This window comes from Neoarius graeffei, chromosome 5 (genome assembly GCF_027579695.1).
Source record: "Neoarius graeffei isolate fNeoGra1 chromosome 5, fNeoGra1.pri, whole genome shotgun sequence".
Lineage (NCBI taxonomy): Eukaryota > Metazoa > Chordata > Actinopteri > Siluriformes > Ariidae > Neoarius > Neoarius graeffei.
Window position 1 is genome coordinate 100,810,246 of NC_083573.1, and position 23,041 is coordinate 100,833,286.

Consider the following 23,041-nt stretch of genomic DNA (forward strand, 5'->3'; position numbering starts at 1 on the left):
CAGGACGAAAACCGCATTGTTCCTCCTGGATCCGAGGTTCAACTATTGGTCGAATTCTCCTCTCCAGTACCCTGGAGTAAACTTTCCCTGGGAGGCTGAGAAGTGTGATTCCCCTATAATTGTAGCACACTCTCCGGTCCCCTTTCTTAAAAAGAGGGACCACCACCCCAGTCTGCCACTCCAGAGGCACTGTCCCCGACCGCCACGCAATGTTGCAGAGGCATGTCAACCAAGACAGCCCCTCAGCATCCAGAGACTTGAGATACTCAGGGCGGATCTCATCCACCCCCGGTGCCTTGCCACCGAGGAGCTTGCAAACCACCTCAGTGACTTCGGCTTGGGTAATGGACGAGTCCACCTCTGAGTCATCAGCCTCAGTCTCCTCAGTGGAAGACATGACGGTGGGATTGAGGAGATCCTCAAAGTATTCCTTCCACCGCCCGACAATGTCCCCAGTTGAGGTCAACAGCTCCCCACCCGCACTGTAAACAGTGTTGGCAGAGTACTGCTTCCCCCTCCTGAGGCGCCGGACGGTTTGCCAGAATTTCTTCGAGGCTGACCGATAGTCCTTCTCCATGGCCTCCCCGAACTCCTCCCAGTTCCGAGTTTTTGCCTCTGCAACTGCCCGAGCTGCAGCATGCCTGGCCTGCCGATACCCGTCGGCTGCCTCAGGAGTCCCGGAGGTCAACATGGCCCGATAGGACTCCTTCTTCAGCTTGACGGCATCCCTTACTTCCGGTGTCCACCACCGGGTTCGGGGATTGCCGCCACGACAGGCACCGGAGACCTTGCGGCCACAGCTCCGAACAGCTGTGTCCACAATGGAGGTAGAGAACATGGTCCACTCAGACTCAATGTCCCCCGCCTCCCTCGGAAGCTGGGAAAAGCTCTCCCGGAGGTGGGAGTTAAAGACCTCCCCAACAGAGTGCTCAGCCAGATGTTCCCAGCAGACCCTCACCATACATTTGGGCCTGCCAGGTCTGTCCAGCTTCCTCCTCCACCAGTGGATCCAACTCACCACCAGGTGGTGATCAGTTGACAGCTCAGCCCCTCTCTTCACCTGAGTGTCCAAGACATAGGGCCAGAGATCAGATGAAACGACTCCAAAGTCAATCATCGACCTCCGACCTAAGGTGTCCTGGTGCCATGTGCACTTATGGACACCCCTATGCTCGAACATGGTGTTCGTTATGGACAAACCGTGACTAGCACAGAAGTCCAATAACAAAACACCACTCGGGTTCAGATCAGGGAGGCCGTTCCTCCCAACCACGCCCCTCCAGGTGTCACTGTCGTCACCCACGTGAGCATTGAAGTCCCCCAGTAGCACAATGGAGTCCCCAGTCTGAGCACCCCTCAGTACCTCTCCCAGGGACTCCAAGAAGGCCAGATACTCTATACTGCTATTTGGCCCATAGGCACAAACAACAGCAAGAGCCCTCTCCCCAATCCGAAGGCGCAGAGAGGCGACCCTCTCGTTCACTGGGGTAAACTCCAACACATGGCGGCTGAGCTGGGGAGCTATAAGCAAGCCCACACCAGCCCGCCGCCGCTCACCACGGGCGACTCCAGAGAAGTGGAAAGTCCAGCCCCTCTCGAGGAGCTGGGTTCCAGAGCCCAAGCTGTGCGTGGAGGTGAGCCCGACTATCTCTAGCCAGTACCTCTCAACCTCCCGCACAAGCTCAGGCTCTTTCCCCCCCAGCGTAGTGACATTCCACGTCCCAACAGCCAGCCGCTGTGTCCGGGGATCAGGTCGTCGAGGCCCCTGCCTTCGACTGCCACCCAATCCACACTGCACCAAACCCCTACTGCTACCTCTGTGGGTGGTGAACCCACAGGAGGTCGGGCCCACATCACCTCTTCGGGCTGAGCCCGGCCGGGCCCCATGGGCAAAGGCCCGGCCACCAAGCGCTCGCATACGAGCCCCAACCCCAGGCCTGGCTCCAGGGTGGGGCCCCGGCTGCGTCCTACCGGGCGACGTCACGGTCCTGGATTTTTTCTCCATGGGGGTTTTTGGTGAACTGCTCTTGGTCTGGCCTGTCACCTAGGACCTGTCTGCCTTGGGAAACCCTAACAGGGGCATAATGCCCCCGACAACATAGCTCCTAGGATCATTCAAGCACACAAACCCCTCCACCACAATAAGGTGGCAGTTCTAGGAGGGGCAGAACAATTTTGCTATGTTTTACTCCAACCATTCCTTTAATTTTTGATCCTTTTTGTATAGCTGTTTTAAAACTTTTATGAAACATTTTCTATTTTCCTGTTGACGATAAATAAATATTCAGATTGCTTTTATAATTAAGTCCAGTCTGCATTTTTATTTTGTCCTATTTCAGTTAATTATTCTTCATTTACTAGGGCTTCATATTTTGGAATAAGCAACCCTCTTTAAGTTTTCTGCACAGAACTGATTTTAGCTCTAGAAAATTGTCATTCAATTATGTATAGAAATGACTGACCAAAATGGGATTGAAAGACTCTTTGAATATGAAGCTCAAGTGATCATAACCAGATAATTCCCTGTAACTGTGTGATATATGCATTACTGCCTAATGAGATTATTCTGTAAGTATTTACTCGTATGTGTATACCGAGGTGACAAATTTTAGGGACTGATCAACAGTGCAACTTGCATGGAAGAATTCCAAAAGAACCTGTCGCAATAGTAGCTGCAGAATTGCTGGGTCTATGGAACTGGTCTATAGAACTGGTCTAAAGAACTGGTCTAAAGGATCTGCTCTACTGGAATTTTTTTTTTTCATAGAATGTGCCGATAGAACTTTTTGGTATAGAACTTGGGTACTAAAGTTCTACAGGATTTCCATTCGGTTTTCTATAGGATTCCTATAGAAGATTTTTAGTAATGAAAGAGGGTAGAAGAGATATAATAATAGACAATAGAACAAAGCAGAATTATTCGCAAGGACCTTTGTTAAAGTACATAGTACGGGTAATTTGAGAGATGCAGAAAAAAGAGGGAGGGAAGGGACAATAGCTAAAAACACAGAAGCACTTCAGCATAAAAAGGAATATGGAAATACAATTAATATGATGTTTTCAGGGGCGGCATGGTGGTGGTGGTTAGCGCTGTCGCCTCACAGCAAGAAGGTCCTGGGTTCGAGCCCCGTGGCCGGTGAGGGCCTTTCTGTGTGGAGTTTGCATGTTCTCCCTGTGTCCGCATGGGTTTCCTCCGGGTGCTCCGGTTTCCCCCACAGTCCAAAGACATGCAGGTTAGGTTAACTGGTGACTCTAAATTGACTGTAGGTGTGAATGTGAGTGTGAATGGTTGTTTGCGTCTATGTGTCAGCCCTGTGATGACCTGGCGACTTGTCCAGGGTGTACCCCGCCTTTCGCCCGTAGTCAGCTGGGATAGGCTCCAGCTTGCCTGCGACCCTGCAGAACAGGATAAAGCGGCTAGAGATAATGAGATGAGATGATGTTTTCAGTGACAATTGAATAAAGCACTGAAGATATCCAGAAAGACAACTCCAGGGAGAGACCAAATAAGCTACTTAATATTAAAAAATCTTAGTGATAGAAGTAAGGAAATACTACTAAAAATGTATAATAAGATATGGGAAGAAGGAACATTGCCCAATCAATGGAAGTAATCCATAATTGTTCCTATTTGTAAACTGGGTAAAGAGCCGAGCTTGGCATCGAGTTATCGACTGATAGCCCTAACATCGCATGCAGGAAAAATTATGGAAAGAATGATTTAAGAAAGGTTAGTTTATTATTTATAAATCAAAGGTGTAATAAAATGTTATCAAAGTGGATTTAGGAAAAGAAGAAGCACTATAGATTGTATCTAGAACATGAACTTAGGAAAGCTCAGGTTAGTAAAGAGAGTGTAGTGGCTGTACTTTTTGATGTTGAAAAAGCATATGATATGATGTGGAAAGAGGGGTTAATAATTAGGTTACATCAACTGGGGAGAAGAGGGAGAATGTATAAATGGGTTAAAAGTTTTTTAACTGATATGATCTCAGTAAGAATAGGAAAATAATGGAGTAGGAATTATTTAGTAGAAAATGGAACCCCACAAGGTAGTATACTAAGTCCAATATTGTTTTCATATGATAAATGAAATATTTAGTAATGTAGATAGGCCTGTTGGGGTCTCACTGTATGCTGATGATGAAGTAATGTGGAAAAGGGGACGAAATATAGAGTTTATAGTGAAGAAATTACAACAAGCGATAGAGAAAGTAGAGGCATGGGCACAAGAATAGGGGTTTAGATTTGCGGTTGTAAAGACAAGGGTACTTTTTTTTTTACTAAAAAGAAAGTAGATAATCAAATTAGTCTTAAACTATATGGAGAAAACCTAGAAAGAGTAGACTGTTTCAAATATTTAGGGATTTGGTTTGACAAGAAGCTCACTTGGAAAACACGTATTGAAAGAATAGTAGGAAAATGTAAAAAGACAGTGAATATTATTAGATGTTTGAGGAGTAGAGAGTGGGGAGCAAATAGATCAGCCTTGAAAGCTATCTATAGAGGTCTAATCAGGTCAGTTCTTGATTATGGATGTATAATATATGAATCGGCATCAAAGACTTTACTTAAAAAATTGGACACGATCCAGAGTCAAGTTTTGAGATTGTGCTGTGGGGCCATAAAGACGACTCTGATACCAGCTCTACAGGTAGAAATGGGTGAAATGCCTTTGGAAAAGTGAAAAACTCAGATAGCACTAATGTACTGGGCAAATTTAAGGGGTCATAACGAAAGTCATCTGGCCAGAGTGCATTAAAACAATGCCAGGAAAAGGAAAAAAAGCATACAAAGAGTTTTGGTTGGACGATAGAGAATAAGATCAGTGAGTTTGGAATAGCTGATAAAATGGTAGGCCCCACTGTGCCAATCTGTGTTATCCCACCATGGATTCTAGAAGAAACAAGGGTCGATTCAAATCTGCTAAAGAAGGAGAAAGGGGAAAATATAAGCAAAAATGAAGTTCGTAAAAACATCAAAGATTTTTTACCAATTTTTTTACCAACTAAATTAAAAAGATTTAATTTAGTTATATGATAAAAATGACAGTAGGCTATGTTGCATCAGGTCTATATTTTGTGAAATGATGCCGGTGTTTGTATTTGGCATTAATGTACTTTGTACTTGACAGTTGTCGCAGCCTACAGTTCTGTCATAATGAGTGATTAAATTGGATGTTTTCCAGAGAGTGTGTCTGTGTATTCTAAATACAGTGCATCATATCTACTTTGTTAAATGGTTAGTGTTGTTTGGGATGTGTTCTAAGACTTTCAACAGAGAAATGCTGACGCAATTGTCACGGTCAAGTAAACAGGAATTCTGGTTCGTAGGCCCGTGTAGTTTTTATCGGTGAGTTGCCATGTTGGAGCGCCATCTACCGACGAATGTTGGCAGCTAACAAAATGGGCCTCCCTGTGATATAGTTTTATTACCACTAGAAAGCAGAGATGGGAGAGAATGTAAACACCTAAGCCGAATGATGTTCTTGAATATGCGAAGGAAATCAGGAAAAACAGCTCTCTTTGGTCAACTGAGGCAAGTCACAGACCTAGTTTACCCAGCACCCCTTAGGTATTTTAAAACAACCAAAATCGAGCATTGGCCTAAATTAATCATGAACAATAAACATTAATCTCATTAAGTATTATTTAAACAAAAAAAAAAATGTCGATGTAACTGTAAGACTAATATGAATGTGTGTAATGTAGTGCAGAAACTGAACTCATAAACTAGTAAATTAGAATGACGCAATCCATTCTCTTTTCTCATGTTACATTCAGCCATGCATTGGAGCCTAACTTTTTTTTTTTTTAATTGAAGTATATAAAACAGGTACAATCTAACAAATCCACAAAAATCAGGATAACAGATGAAGAAAATACATGGATGTAGACAAAAATAAATTAAGAAGAATAACTAGGCCTATAAAATTAATAAAGCAAACAGGATAAATAAAAAGATAAATAAATAAAAGACAAATAAAAAATAAATAACCTCAGCAATGCAGATGTTAGATATGCATCATAGCCTACATAATATTCTGCATGTGCGCCACCTACTGGTGCATGTAGGATTCAGAACCCAGCAGATGATTGCAGAGTTATAATCTGATTGAAGCACACGGAGCCGAGTACCAGACAGCAGATTCTTCACCTCCAGCACTGACGGGCTCATGCTGCCATTTAGAAGCTGTTTGCATTGTTGTTCGATTTACAAATAGTATACTGGTCTTTAGCTGCATATTTTTTACTTTACAAGATAGGCATCAAGTACATTTTGGCGGGTTTTGAACATATTTTGGGCTGGAAAACATCAGCAGTATCTCCCCGCAAGTTCCATGTTAACCGACTGTTATGAATTTGCCTCTGATCAGGTGAGGAGTCAGCCTTTTCTAAAACAATGTATGACATGGGCCAAAGATTTTAACTTACTTGACATGGTCCCAGTTAAAAGTACTTATTGGGGACCAGTCCCAACCTGGCTGCTCCCCCCTGTCCAGGTGGACTTTAGGTTACACGAGGACAAACATAATGAAGAGGTTGAATTTTCTAGTGATTCTGCCACAGAGTATATTCAGCTTAACTGGAACTCTTGTTTGCAAATTTATACTGATGGATCCAAAGACCCAGATTCAGGAAGAGTGAGTTGTGCTTTCTATATCCCTCAGCTTAATATTAAAAATGGGTATAGACTTACTGACAATATGGCTGTTTTTACAGCTAAGTCTATGGGTATCCTAAAAGCTTTACAGTGGGTAGTGGAGGCACAGCCCAAAAATGTGGGTTTATGCTCTGACTCCTTTTCACTCCTACATTGTCTTAACATGTACACTTCCAATGCTCGTCCCGATTTAATTACTGATATTATGCTGCTGAACAACCTACATAGGAGAGGTTGTGACGTATCATTTTTGTGGGTTCCTGCCCATATATGTAGGTATAAAGGGGAACGAGGTAGTTGACCAACTGGCAAAAGAATATTTAAATAATGATGTGGTTACGTTGCCAGTTAGTCCAGGAAGGACTGAGTTGAGGAGCCAACTTATGGAAAAAGTGTTCCAGACATGGCAAGCTCAATGGGACAAGGATTTAAAGGGGAGACACTTGTATTCAATCCAGCCTTCAGTAAATGCACAGTGCACTCTATCAGGAGTTAGGTCTCAACAAGTGGTGCTGACCCGTCTCAGATTGGGGCATTGAGCCCTAAACTCTACATTACCTCTGATTCATGAACACAGAGATGGATTATGCGAAGTGTGCAGAGTTCCTGAGACAGTTTCTCATGTTTTATTAGTGTGTGTGCAATATTGTGAGTCTAGACGTACGTTTTTTAACGACTTGTCCGGCTTGGGTGTTACTACTGTTTGTTTCCCTCCCTGTTCTGCTTCAACTGAAGGATTCTAAAGTTGCATCCAGTCGAGTTAGATTTTTAAAATCCTCTGGCCTTTACGCCAGAATCTGAGACTGATGGACTAGTAGTGGATTTAATTATCCTGTAGGTGGCGGTAATACACCGGATGGTGTCTAATCCGCCATTATATCCTGAAGAAGATGATCAGCAGTATCTGGCAACACTGAGGGTGTGTGCGTAGATTTACATAGAAGACTAGATGCCTCGTCCATAGATTTACATAGAAGACTAGATGCCTCGTCCCCGTTGCCCGTCAACGAAGTCAAACGTCCGCACATGGCGGCCATCTTACCTCAGACAGCTGGCTTACCCATTACATTGTGTTGGTAGCGATATGTACTTTTCAGATGACCGTAACTTCCTCAAATTTCAATCGATATTCAAACGGTTTGGTTTGTTATATAAAAAACAAACAAACGGAAGTATGTATTTATGATAATGATGAATAATCATTTTATGTTTAAAAAAAATACGCATAGCTTGGCGAAAATATTTCAGTATACTACAGACTGTAAGACAGGATGCATGCTGAAATTCCTCTGCTGTGAGAAGCCTAACACTGCATACTTATGGATAACTGCGGCCTTAGGACAAATAACCATACAATTTATTTCCAATTTTTAGTGAAAATATTTTTACATGTGATAGGGCCGTAGGGGAAGCTAAAGTTAAATAAACAGCTTACTCACTTCTGAAACTTCAGAAATACTTCATCCACCTCAAAAACCTAATACATCATAGCATAATAACAAATGTAAACTCACATCATAGCATAATAACAAATGCACTGCCCGAGTAAGTAATAGTATAAAACAGTGACAGCGACTCACGGTAGTTTGTGACAAAAAAAGCATTTAATTAATCACGTGGTTATACTTCCAAGGATAAAAAGATATCTTTACATTTACAAAAAGAACATTCAAAGCTGATTATCATGTCAAAGTCAATATATGTTAGCACAGAAGATTGAAATTTCATTTGACTAGGCTCCAATGTGCAGTTAAAATAAAACTAAACATACTGATATAAACATCTACAATTAAAACACACACAGACACACATCATCTTGTCATCAAAGTCAGTACTTTGATTTCCTGTAAATCATAATGCGAGTGCTGGGCTGTGCTGTGCTTGCGTAAGTCTTCATACCCCTTGAAAATTTTTACACTGTATATTTGGCTAATGCCCTTTAAACAGTACTACTTTGTTGTGCTTCTGTCTCATGCTGTTGTTCTGTAAGGAAAGGGTTGTCATCTTGGCAATGTGGTGTAGTCTAATGGCCCTTTTCCACTACCCTTTTTCAGCTCGCTTCAGCTCACTTCAGCCCGACACGGCTCGCGTTTCGACTACCTTAGAGCAGCACGACTCAGCTCGCTTCATCCCTGCTTAGCACCCAAAACTCGCACGGTTTTGGAGTGGGGCTGAAGCGAGCCAAACCGAGCCGAGTGGGGCTAGGGGCGTGAGGAGACACTCCCCTGTGCACTGATTGGTGAGGAGGAGTGTCCTCACATGCCCACACATGCCCCGCGAGCACGCTGGGATCTGTAAACACCGTAAACCCGGAAGAAGAAGAATTACGAATTACGAGAATTTCTGAAGCCTTATGCGCCTCGCCTCATCTATACGCTCTTGCCAGTATCTGTTGGCGTTGTCGGTGACAACAAGCCACAGCACCAAGACCAGCAACACTAACGACTCCATATTTATTGTTTACTATCCGGGTCTTCTTCTTCTTCTTTATGTTTATTGGCGGTTGGCATCCAACATTTTGGACATTTAGCTGTGGGATGTAAAAAGCACAGCTTACCTTCCCTGAATCTGGGTCTTTGGATCCGTCTGTGTATATTTGCAGACATGAGTTCCAGTTAAGCCGAATATACTCTGCTGCGGCCTCACTACAAAATTCCACCTCATCATTGTGTTTATATTCCTGCAACCTAAAATCAACTAGAAATGAGGGAAGCAGCCAAACCGGGATTGAGCCCCAATAAGAGCTCTTCACTGGGACCATTTCAAGTACAACCCCGATTCCAAAAAAGCTGGGACAAAGTACAAATTGTAAATAAAAACGGAATGCAATAATTTACAAATCTCAAAAACTGATATTGTATTCACAGTAGAACATAGACAACATATCAAATGTCGAAAGTGAGACATTTTGAAATTTCATGCCAAATATTGGCTCATTTGAAATTTCATGACAGCAACACATCTCAAAAAAGTTGGGACAGGGGCAATAAGAGGCTGGAAAAGTTAAAGCTACAAAAAAGGAACAGTTGGAGGACCAAATTGCAACTCATTAGGTCAATTGGCAATAGGTCATTAACATGACTGGGTATAAAAAGAGCATCTTGGAGTGGCAGCGGCTCTCAGAAGTAAAGATGGGAAGAGGATCACCAATCCCCCTAATTCTGTGCCGACAAATAGTGGAGCAATATCAGAAAGGAGTTCGACAGTGTAAAATTGCAAAGAGTTTGAACATATCGTCATCTACAGTGCATAATATCATCAAAAGATTCAGAGAATCTGGAAGAATCTCTGTGCGTAAGGGTCAAGGCCGGAAAACCATACTGGGTGCCCGTGATCTTCGGGCCCTTAGACGGCACTGCATCACATACAGGCATGCTTCTGTATTGGAAATCACAAAATGGGCTCAGGAATATTTCCAGAGAACATTATCTGTGAACACAATTCACCGTGCCATCCGCCGTTGCCAGCTAAAACTCTATAGTTCAAAGAAGAAGCCGTATCTAAACATGATCCAGAAGCGCAGACGTCTTCTCTGGGCCAAGGCTCATTTAAAATGGACTGTGGCAAAGTGGAAAACTGTTCTGTGGTCAGACGAATCAAAATTTGAAGTTCTTTATGGAAATCAGGGACGCCGTGTCATTCGGACTAAAGAGGAGAAGGACGACCCAAGTTGTTATCAGCGCTCAGTTCAGAAGCCTGCATCTCTGATGGTATGGGGTTGCATTAGTGCGTGTGGCATGGGCAGCTTACACATCTGGAAAGACACCATCAATGCTGAAAGGTATATCCAGGTTCTAGAGCAACATATGCTCCCATCCAGACGACGTCTCTTTCAGGGAAGACCTTGCATTTTCCAACATGACAATGCCAAACCACATACTGCATCAATTACAGCATCATGGCTGCGTAGAAGAAGGGTCCGGGTACTGAACTGGCCAGCCTGCAGTCCAGATCTTTCACCCATAGAAAACATTTGGCGCATCATAAAACAGAAGATACGACAAAAAAGACCTAAGACAGTTGAGCAACTAGAATCCTACATTAGACAAGAATGGGTTAACATTCCTATCCCTAAACTTGAGCAACTTGTCTCCTCAGTCCCCAGACGTTTACAGACTGTTGTAAAGAGAAAAGGGGATGTCTCACAGTGGGAAACATGGCCTTGTCCCAACTTTTTTGAGATGTGTTGTTGTCATGAAATTTTAAATCACCTAATTTTTCTCTTTAAATGATACATTTTCTCAGTTTAAACATTTGATATGTCATCTATGTTCTATTCTGAATAAAATATGGAATTTTGAAACTTCCACATCATTGCATTCCGTTTTTATTTACAATTTGTACTTTGTCCCAACTTTTTTGGAATCGGGGTTGTAGATTACAGTCTTTGGCCCATTGCACACACTGCTTGATAAAAGGCTGGTTCCTTACCTGCTCAGTAGCAAATTCATAACAATCCGTAGAAATCGAGCTTGCAGGGCAGATGCTAGATTTCTCCCTGAGTCTATTCCAGTAATGAACTGAAAGCTGGATTCTTCTTATTTTTAATGGCTTCTCTCCTGTTTCAATAAGAAGAGCAGAAGTGGATGTGGAGGCAAATGCACCGCAACATATTCTAAGGGCCTTGGACTGAATGACATCTAACTTTCTCAAAGCAGATTTTGCAGCTGCTCCATAAGCCTGACACCCATAATCAAAAATTGACCTAATCATAGCCTGATAAATAGTCAAAAGGGTGCTCTTTTCTGCACCCCAAGAGAATCCTGTCAAACACCGCATGACATTTAAAACCTTGCTGGTTTTAGCTACTACTTCTGAGATATGAGTGTTCCAGTTGAGTCTGCTATCAAACCACATTCCCAGATATTTAAAACAGTCTACCCTTTCTATGGGAGTGTCATAAAGTGTTAAGGTACCATCCCATTTTTTCCTTGCACGACTAAAAACAACATATTTTGACTTGGATACAGAAATTTTGAAACCCCATTTCCCAGCCCATTTCCTCTACAGATTTTAGTTCTCCTTGCATTCTATTAGTAATAAAAGATAGATTTCTTCCTCTGACCCACAGAGCGCCATCATCTGCATATAATGTTCTTCCAGTCCCATGGTTTGAATCAGCAAACATATCATTAATCATGACGTTAAATAGTACCGGGCTGATCACACTGCCCTGGGGGGTGCCATTATCGACCAAGGCTGCATTTGAGGTAGTTGCACCTACTCTTACCTGGATTGTACGATCTTCTAGAAAGGTCTTGATCCACTTGAACATTCTCCCACTAACACCATAACTTTATAGCTTTAAAAGAAGGCCCTCTCTCCATAACATGTCATATGCCTTTTCAATATCTAGGAAGACAGCAATAAGAATTTCTTTATTAGCAAAAGCTTTCCTGACTTCCATGTCCAGAGCAACCACATTATCAATAGTACTCCTACCCTTCCTGAATCCACTTTGGTGATCTACCAGTGCCCCCTTAACTTCAAGGAAGTGGACCAATCTGTCAGTCACCATTCTCTCCATTATCTTACACAGAACAGAGGTAAGGGCTATGGGCCTGTACGAGGATGGAGAACTAGGGTCCTTACCAGGCTTTAAAATGGGGATGACAACAGCATGCTTCCACGACTTTGGTAGCTTACCTTGCCTCCAAATTTCATTCATGAGGCTAAGTAGTTCATCTAGCACAAAGTCAGAGACATGGTTAAACACTTCATTGTAGATGTTGTCCATTCCAGGGGCTGTATTCCTACCTCGAGCTATAGCTCTCTTTAGCTCTTCTAAGGAGAAGTAAACATTCACTTCACTACACAGTGACTCTTGGGGAATTGCAAACTCACCTACAGTCTGATCCCTTATTTCCCTACTCTCCTTTTCAAGGTTATCAGAACTGTGCACCCTTCTGAAGTGTTCCACTAACATATTCGCCTTTTCAGCAGAGGTCACAGCTAAGTCCGCTCCATCAGACAGAGCAGGGGGGCTGGGTTTTTTCCCAACCCCATTCATTTTCCTTATAGTGGACCACAGCAAAGACACAGGAGTATCCCCTGACAGACTGGAGCAAAACTCCCCCCAGCTGTTTTTCTTTGCAGTTTTAATAACTTTTCTTACCAGAGCCCTATAATATTTATACTGTATTAAGTTTTCAGGTGTTGGAAATCTCCGTAGCACTCTGAAGGCTTTATTTCTTTTCTTAATAGCCTCATCACACTCCTTGTTCCACCAAGGAACCATTTTCTTCTGCAGTCCCTTACCTTTTTTGGGGATAGCGGCTGTTGCTGCTGCAGAGATAGCCCCTGTAAAAGCGTTGCTCCTCTCATCTACTGTTCCATCCCTAAGGTCAGATAGAAAGTCATCGCACAAAGTTTCAAACTTCTCCCAATCTGCCTTCGTGAAATTAAATCTTCCTCCTACCCTATTTACTTCAGCCCTTAGCCTCAAGCCAAAGGTCCCCTTAGTTGGGAAATGATCACTGCCCATACTGTTTAAACCAAGTACTTCCCACTCACTTTTACCTCCTAATTCACCCGTAACTATCATAAGATCCAAGCAGGACATAGTTAATTGAACTACGGGCATTCCATTGCAAGACGTTTAGGGGCATCTACCCCTCTCCTGCTGCAGCTACTTCACTACTCTGCGACATTGTGCGGTTTTCGCCACTTTTAAGAAACTGGAAAAGAGATTCGGGAGTGACGCTCATTTTCAGATATCTCCCCGCTGCGATTGAGACAAGTTTAATCACGTCTGATCTATTCTTTGGACCTAAAAACTTAGACCCTGAAACCACATCAGCAATAAATGCCAGGAAGTCAATCTTTTTAACCATAACGCTGTCATCAGGCGGAGTGTGCACAATTTGCACTCTAGGGGGTTGCGGGGGCATTTGAGGATATTGCTTATCATTTTGCTGAATATTTACTCATCTCAAAGCCTCTGCATACGACACTCGCTGGTTAGTCCTAACTCTCTGCACTTCCACCGCTTTCACATACTGTCCCCTTGTATGCTGCACTGTGTTCTTCCCCGCAATTTGGACAACAAAGAGAAGCCTGCAGTTCACATTCCCCATAACTATGATCCGCACCACACCTGCCACACTTCCTTCTCCCTCTGCATACAGCCCAGGCCCGGCGCCAGGAACAGTTTACTAAGGGGCAATTAGAAATCGCAAGGGGGCAAATATTTTTTCATATAGTGTGTAGTAGTGATGGCGGTCTGACAACGTGTTACAAACAATTAACTGCGCCAACCACAAAACCACGGCCCCGAAGGTTGCTTTAGTCCGCTTTATCAACTCCCGTGCCCACCTGTTAACCCTCCCCTCCAATTTTCTCACAGACATGTGTTACAACCGGAAAGATGCCAAATATAAAACAACACACACAAATCTACAGGCAAGTCCTTTACATTTAAAATACATACAAATAGCTCCGCGGCATGAAAACAAAACGTCAATGCAAGTCTAAGGTACTTGGCTCGGCGGCCAAAATCATAATTTAAAAAAAATCAACAGACCCCGCGGCTGCACCAGTAATAGCCTTCCTGACTCGCACCAAGTCAACGCTAACCACTTAATCTGCATAGGCGGTTTTAAACGGGGGCCGGGGGGGCCAATGCCCCTGTAAAATTGCTCCTGACCCCTGTTGTGGCCCCTGTGCTGAACGGATAATAAGATTTATTAATTTCGACATGCGCTGGCTCGAAGATCGGAACTGACATGACGGAGTGTTCTACACGGACTCCTTAAAGCGCTACACGCACACTTTTACCTGCAGCAGAAAGACCAGCAGAGGTGCGAATTGTAAACTTCGGACGTGAGAGATAACAGCTGTCACGTCCGAAGTTTTTTTTATTGAAAAGCCATCAGATACAGTAGCGTTGACACATTTCACTGAGACATATAAAGAAGTATTTTTTGAGCTTGTGGCAGCGGGGGCGTGGTCAAGCGCCGGTCTGTGACAGGAGGGCGGAGTCAGGGAAGGTAAGTGGCAGAATCACTACACCTGACGGCAATTAACCTGTGTTTGTGTGTCTCCCCAGTGACCGTGCCCTATTTAAGGAGAGAGAGCGAGAGCAGAGGGGGCTCTCTCCACAACCAGATGACTGGAATGTGTGTGCGTGCGTGGCTGAGAGAGAAAGATGTTTCCGCTGAAAAGTGAAAATAAAAGAGTTTTGCGAACTCAGTCTCTGTCCTGCCGTCCTCTGTGCTCCACCCACACCTAGTGAACCTTACAGTGGTGCTGAAACCCGGGATTCAGAGTGGAGCACAGAGGACGGCAGGACAGAGACTGAGTTCGCAGAACTCTTTTATTTTCACTTTTCAGTGGAAATATCTTTCTCTCTCAGCCGCACACACATTCCAGTCATCTGGTTGTGGAGAGAGCCCCCTCTGCTCTCGCTCTCTCTCCTTAAATAGGGCGCGGTCCCTGTGGAGACACACAAACACAGGTTGCCGTCAGGTGTAGTGATTCTGCCACTTACCTTCCCTGACTCCGCCCTCCTGTCACAGACCGGCACTTGACCACACCCCCGCTGCCACAGAGCTCTTTTGACTATGCAAAATAGCTGTGGCACTCCCAGTGAGCTCTGCCTCTTGTAAGCGGAGTTTCTCCACTTTGAAACTGGTGAAGACCTACCTCCGATTCACCATTAGTGAGGAGCGTCTAAGCAATCTTGGTGTGCTCAGCATTGAATCCAGAAGGTCCAAGGCTTAACTTGATGCATTTGTAGACCGTTTCTCAAGGAGTCACAATCGCAGAATCTTGTTGTTGCAGTGTTTCAGCCTGCTGTGAATGCTATAGGGTGAGTCTGAGACCACTGTATGTGAATTTATTTTTTCTTTTTTTATTTCCCCTCCCCTGCTGTACATAAAGAGTGAGATGATGACAGTGTGATTTAGATAAAGATAGTGATTGTGAAAAAGAAAATTCATTCATGCTGTGAATTTAAAAAGTGTCATGGTACAGATAAAAGGTTCATTGTATGCAAAAATAGAAATCTTATTTTACAAAAAAGAGAAACATGGTTTTAAGATTTATTGAGCACAATTTATTTTATGTTTAGGCTATTGAAACAGAATGTTTATCTCATTGTATTTATGCTCAATGTATTTTGTTTTGGTTTTAAATAAACTAAACAAAACATTTTGAACGCTTAAATATTGCCATGTTTTGTCCTTATATGTGCCCCCCTGAAAAAACACTGGCCCCACCTCGGCCCCCCTAATAATTTTGGTCTAGAACCGCCACTGTTAATCCGCGATCCCAGTTTAGGCGTGTAGGGGACAAAACACTCTGAAGTGATGAATTTTCACCCCCGCTGCATGGGGGGTGACGTCAACGACACATATTCTTATGCTATTTGCGCACAAAGCGGACCATATATGAACACATACACCAACATAAACGGAGATAAACTTAGCCTACAAAGAAAGAAAATGGATTCACAATATTGTGATTGAATTTGTTTAATTCGGAAGGGGAAAGACTACTCCCGTAAACTGACTGCATATTGCAGGATATTGCAGAGACAGTGCACTTGTAAGTGTACATGTAAAACCCCCGCCAGCCCGCACGACCCTTGTCCTTATCACAGGTCTGTGTGTGCGCGGCTGTGTCAGCATTTCACACATACACCCACAATAACTAGTCCCCAGTAGTTAGGATTGATACATATGTCTAAAACAGGGTTAATATTAAATTCAGGATTTTTGAAATAATCCTACCTTAATACAGTTGAATTCTACGATTGCAACATAAGAATCATAACAACCAATCAGATTTGTTCTACCGTGCCAGTTTTAGTAGTGATTTATGTGCAATGTATTTTTGTGCAATGCGCAACCACTTAATATTTCGTATTTGAAAATGCAAATTATTAATACGTCTACAATACATTATATTTTCATAAGAAAACAATTAAGTGATCTGAGTCTCCGTTGAGGGGGCGGGGCTGTAGCCACGAGGGGGCGACGCCCCCTTTCGCCCCCCCCATGGCGCCAGGCCTGATACAGCCGCAACATGTCCATACCTCTGACAATTAAAACATCGGAGAGGAGGTCTGATATAAGGTTTCACTTGAAAGCTCAGGTATCCAAGTTGTACTCGGTGTGGGATCGTTTGCGAATTAAATGTCAATACCACTGTTTGACTATCCACTTTTACACTATTCCTCGTTACTTGAATTCGCTTTGCTTCAACAACCACTTCGCTGTTTATCTCCTGCATAATTTCGTTATTTGATATTCCCAAAGGAACTCCATATATTACCCCCTTTGCCTTTGTGCGTGTCCCGGGTACATAAACCTCCACATCAAACTTCTTTAATGACTTTAGCGCAAGCGCTTTTTCTTGCTGACATTTGGAATTACATTCCACAAGAATCCTGCCATTGGTGAGGGATATTGCATGTTGGAAGCTACCAATTTCTTCACCTAATAGCTCAGCCAATTTAATGGGATTTATTCCCCTGCCCCCATTGCCACTCAGCTTCACAATTACATTAAATTCTCCAACTCTCCTTTCTTTCAAACGCCGAGACTCTCCTTCACTCCCCGTACTTAGAGATTTACTTCTTTCTTTCCGTTTCCTATGATTAACTACCTGAAATTCTTCACCCCCGCTATTCATACTATCTGAAAACCCCATATCATCCCCTAAATTATCGAAAATGTAATATTATCTTAAGATGTTCTCCTGACACGTCGTTACATAGAAAAACAAATATCCTCCTGAGTGGGCTCCTGCCCAAATCCTCGTCAAGGCCCTCTGCTTCCTGCCATCAATTGCTTCCAATCTGTGTAAAAGCTCGAAGCACCACTATCCGGGTCATGAGACTACCGCTTAAAAGGTCACTGATGTCACTGTTTGCGCCGCCTAACGACATCACGTGACGTCCACCCACTTTCGCTAACTCCACCCAATGTGTCCACCCACTTCCAGCCAGCACGGTTCAGTGCGGTTGTAGTCGAAATGCAACCCCAACAGTCCCGCTCAGCTCGACTCAGCCCGGCACGGCTCAGCCGCGTTGGTAGTGGAAAAGCGGCATTAGCTTAAAAAATAGGGACACAACCAGTGTTAGCAGAGTGTGGTGGTGGCTGTCAATACCATACTGCGTGTCGCAGAAAAGGTACGATTTTAGCATGTTCAAGCACTCAGAATTACAACCACATTAATAATGTTTTAAGAAATCAAACCATTTGTATATACGTCAAAATTTCAGCAAGATAAGAGTATAAACATTTAAGCACCTCAATGGTCTTACCTCAGTTTACCTCAGTGTACCGCAAATTCTATGGAAAAGCTTGTCTGTGGTAAGATGGCCGCCCTGTGCGGACGATCTGGAATACGCAGTGAGGATAGTCTTCTATGTAAATCTATGGTGAGGAATCTAGTCTTCTATGTAAATCTATGGGTGTGTGTGTGTTCTCCCAGAGCAGGAAGTGAAAGTCTGCAGCTCCATTTAGTGCCGAGGAGAAAACGAAGCTTTTCAGGACTAAAACCCGGTGAGTTTCTCCATCTAAAGCTTTAATAGTATTAAAAAATTTCAGTATTACTCTGAAAGTATTGGCTCCTGAGTGCCGCCCGGCTGGGCTGTGACTGGCCAGGAGATGGAGGATGGTAGTGACGGCACAGGATTCAACAGAGCGAGAAATTATTATTATTATTTTTATTATTATTATTATTATTATTATTATTATTATTATCGGAATAAAAAGAGGAAAAAATCTGAGCATGAGGATTCTAGACCTAATTCAATAAGAAGGTATGAAGGGGAACAGTATAAAATGTTTGTTAAACTGGTCATACTTCCTTCTTTTTTTGCTTGGCCCAGACTCTGTCTCCTCACTCACTGTAGCTTTAGGTACTAAAAATCGATCCATTTTGTCTCTGGCAAAGGCTAGCTGAAGTTCGCTAAATGTCCGCAATAGTAACTTATTCTGGTTTATTTTTCCTCGCATTGCGCCCCCCCCCCGCCGGAAGAACTCTGGCGCCCCCTAGAGGAGGCGCACCCCACACTTTGAAAAGCCCTGCACTAAAGCTAATAGGAAACTCACTAGAGGTGTAATCACTGGAATCCCAGCTAATGTGACTACAGATGCACTAAAAGGAAGTGTTAAGAATGTAAAAGTGAGTGAAATTAAACGACTTAGGACAAAGAGGAACGGTGAACTTTGTGACAGCCTCTTTGTAATGATCGCGTTTGATGAGAAGTTGCCGGATAAGGTGTGTGTTGGGTACAGATGTGCTATGAGGTTAAATTGTACATCCCGCCACCACTCCGTTGTTACAAGTGCCAAAGATTTGGTCACACAGCAGCTGTATGCAAAGCTAAGTTGAGATGTAGTAAATGTGGTGAAGAGCACGAGTATGGCGATTGTGATAAGGATTACAGACGGTGTTGTAACTGTGGAGGTGAGCACAGCGGCTTATCAGGGCTGCGAGTTTAGTAAACGAGCCAAAGAAGTTCAGAAAGTCAGCTACCCAAGGGATTAGTTACTCAGAAGCAGTGAATAGGCAATTATTTTTAAATTGCAGGGGTAGGCAATTATTTTTTCCATGGGGCCACACGAGAAACAGAAAATCTTGTGGAGGGCCCAAGGGGTCCTAGGAACAGCCCAAGGGGTCGATTGGAACAGCAAGAACAATTCTTTTGTTTCTGCTTTACACTGAACACATTTTAGGTTTGAGATCAAAAGATGAATATGAGCCGATAGATCAGAATTTCAACTTCATCTCCTGATCTTTACATCAAGTAAACAACAACAGAACATGACACCTTTGGAGGCAGACCACCCAATGGTCAAGTGAGCAAAAGTATTGGGACAGATAGTCTTAAGTAAATGAGAAAAACAGAAGAATTGACCTTGCTGTTCCAGCGCTTTCAGAGGGGTCTGTATAAACACATGATGACATGAGATTAAAACTAATCACAATGGAGGCAGATTGATAATCTGACACCAAATAACAAGGCATTTAATGTCACTTTTCATAAATGTTCCTCAGTTTTGAATTGCTGGGCTTTATCAGGCTTTGTTTTATTTTTATACAGAAATCTTGTGTTACTTTCTGCTTATTAGATTAAGATTGTTGAAGAGGTTCTGTGTTAATTCAAGCTGGATATACAGTCATCCATATCCATGCCATATTATATTAGCATGTACCAGTGGTTGCGTTAGACTTTTTCATTGTCCGTCATTTTGACGGACAGGGTCGTAAAAATTCCGTCATTGTCCATTATTATCTGTCATTTTATTTTAACTTTTAAATGACAATGTATATAGGCTATAAATGCTATATATTTAATAACTTGCGTTTTCATGGACTCATTTTCATTTAAAAATTAATTCACAGAACAAGCTTGTATTATTTAATCATTTATTTATGTATTTATGATGCAAAAAGATGAACAGAGATTCTGACGTTCGGTCACTTGTGAACCCATTTTCCCTCCGCTAAAAACATTGCGGCTGTTGTGCCTTAACGGGCATATGAACAATGTTATTTTACAACGCAGCAAGACAATTGCAGTTAAAATATGAACACAACGATTTAAGTGACAATCTAATTTGACCTGTTTGCGTGAGCTCAAACTTTCCTTCTGGCCCGCATGGATTTAAATTGGGAGCTCGCTTGTGCATAATCAAAGTCGTCAACGGAGACTGCTGCCGAGGCAATTGTCATTAAATTTTGCGTCTTTGCCTCGGACAGACGACTTCTCATTGACGTTTTAATTTTATTCTGAAGGCTGAACCCGCGCTCTGCTGCGACACTGGAGACTGGAATAACCAGCGCCACTTCAGCCAAAGTTCTGAAGTCGGGAAACATTTCTCCCAGGGAAGTGATCAGAAGCCGGCAAGAGCCTCTGAAAGTTGGATTTCCCGACCCTGCTAGTACTCTCTTCATAGGGAGGAAATCCTGCAGCATGCGCTCTTTCTGCACCCCGCGGAGCCTGGAACCTGACACGGAAGGTCTTAAATAAAACGAAGTTATGTTTAAATGTTAGTTTGTCTACCCGTGCTCTCTTTAAAATGATAGTTTAGCAGATATTCGAGCAGTGATGTTCCTAAGCTTACTGGGGAAGAATACAATAAATCGACATTTGTTTCATTTTAAAAACAAGAAAACAACTAGCCTCAATGAGCGCTATTGCATTAAGACGTACAGGCAGGGAAACGACACAAACAACCCAATGCATCTCTTTTTTTTAATAGCAAAAATGACGTGTCTTCTGCAGAGAAGGGAAACATTAATCCATCTCACTGTGCTAGTGGTTAGAAAAGTGAGAGCGCGGTGAGGAGCGCGATGGGGGGAACAGCCTTGCGCAGTGGCTGCAGTGTATACATGAGCAGCCGATGCACTGAACATCAAGACTGCCGCAACGTCGGCTCAGACTGAAAGTGACGGCAGTGAAGACTATGTATAATGTATGTAAGAAAACTCTGCCACAACTTGCCAATAATTTCAACTGTGTGTTTCATTATGTTTTATTATTGTTATTATTAGGCTATTATTGTTATTGGTAATGGTAACGGTAAACATCCGTCAAAATGACCGACGGCCTTCAGATTTTTCCGTCATAGCTAAAAAAAAATCCGTCAGTGACGGACAATTGTCGGTTAACGCGACCTATGGCATGTACACTTCCCTTAATTTGTGTCTGTAATAATATGTGTTGTAGAATGATGGAGGGAAAGAGATCAGACTCACCAGAACCCAGCTGTGTGTCCATGAAGAATGACGAGTCAATGAGCCCCCCATCTAACTTCAGAGACAGAGATAATCCTGCTGATCTGAGGTCAGTAGAGTGAGGAGGTTTCTTGTTCTTTTCTCACCAACAAAATTCAGAATGTACACATTTTCCCTCAATTTAGTTTTCATAGTCCTGCTGCTGTTCAGTCCAACACCGCTTGTCCAATTAGTGGACTGGATCTCACTGTTAAATAAACACCAATAGATATTGTGCATTATTGAGCTTTAGTCACGTCTGCACCTGCCAGCACTCAAAACTCCACTTCCCATGATTCACAGTGGTCTTCAAACATGGCCGCCATGGACTACAGCACCCAGCACACACCTCACTGCTCAGTCACCAGGTTACTGATTTCATTTTCCTGTTCACGATTACCACAGTGCACTATTTCAGCAGATCAGTGCAAAGGAAACGCTCAGTGTGTCATTCCTGACCTTACCAAGCCTTGTATTTAGTTTTTCTGATATTCTGGGTTTATTTATTCTTGCCTAGACTTCTCTAATTATCACCTGACCTCTGCCTGTTTACCTGAATAAAATCCTTTCTTCACCTAAAGATCCATCTGCCGTATGGTGACCAGATTAATTGATTGATTGGTTGCTTTATTCTGAACAGTAAAGAAGATATAAAAAACAAACAAAAAAAACCAAAATAAAAAAATGCAATCATCAATACATCGTCATAAACAAACAGAATAGCGTAGCCACAAGGCAGTAACATAATGTTCGGAAAGGATTAGGAAGAAGTAAATAACTTATCAAATCCTAACCCTCTATACCACCGCTAATCAAACATCACTTTCCACCATAATAAACTATATATACAAAAGAAAACAAAATCAACAAAAAAAGAAAACGTACCAAGACATACCAACATGGTATAATATCGACCAAATCATGTATACAGATACTTATGTTATGCATATATACACATACAATACATATATACAGATACTTATGTATATATACACACATACCTATAACTATACACATCCATACGTACACAGACACCCATATCATAATTATGCATATTATGCTTATTATATACAATTATGCATATATATATATATATATATATATATATATATAAAAAACACAAAAATACTCACATTTTATACTATATATATATATATATATATATATATATATATATATATATATATATATATATATATATATATATATATATCCGTATGTACCCATACCCACATACTGTATATACACTTATATTATCAATAGAATGTTATTATAATTCCTCCTCCCTATACCTCATAAAGATCTGTTCCTTATACCTTTTTTTGAACTGGTTTATACTGTAGTTGTACATTTCATGAGCTCCATATTCAAACTGTTCCATAGCTTTAATCCACAAATAGAAATACTGAACATTTTTAACGTTGTCCTAGCACTGCGAATTTTAAATTTCAATTTCCCCCTAAAATTATAGCCCCCCCCATCCGAGAACATTATTTGGATATTCCTTGGTACTTTATAATTCCTTACTTTGTACATTACTAAGGCAGTTTTATATTCTATAATATCCCTGAATTTTAAACATTTTGAATTTAAGAATAGTGAATTAGTATGATCTCGGTAACCAGCACTATGAATTATTCTTATA

At 42.2% G+C, this 23,041-nt stretch overlaps 1 protein-coding gene across 4 annotated transcripts in view; it reads left to right on the forward strand.

Annotated features, from left to right (window-relative positions):
* Positions 1-15,275: 15,275 nt before the first annotated feature.
* The window catches only part of LOC132887154 (NLR family CARD domain-containing protein 3-like), a 143,915-nt gene continuing 136,149 nt past the window's right edge, over positions 15,276-23,041 (forward strand). The window contains exons 1-3 of one of the 4 annotated variants that reach the window (XM_060922602.1): positions 15,276-15,472; positions 18,103-18,173; positions 21,350-21,466. In XM_060922602.1, the coding sequence (XP_060778585.1) occupies positions 21,351-21,466 (116 nt within the window). In that variant the 5' untranslated portion in view covers positions 15,276-15,472; positions 18,103-18,173; position 21,350. Of the gene's footprint in view, positions 15,473-18,102; positions 18,174-20,835; positions 21,096-21,349; positions 21,467-23,041 lie in introns of those variants that run through there. The other 3 variants (XM_060922603.1, XM_060922604.1, XM_060922605.1) reach the window with 3 other exon arrangements.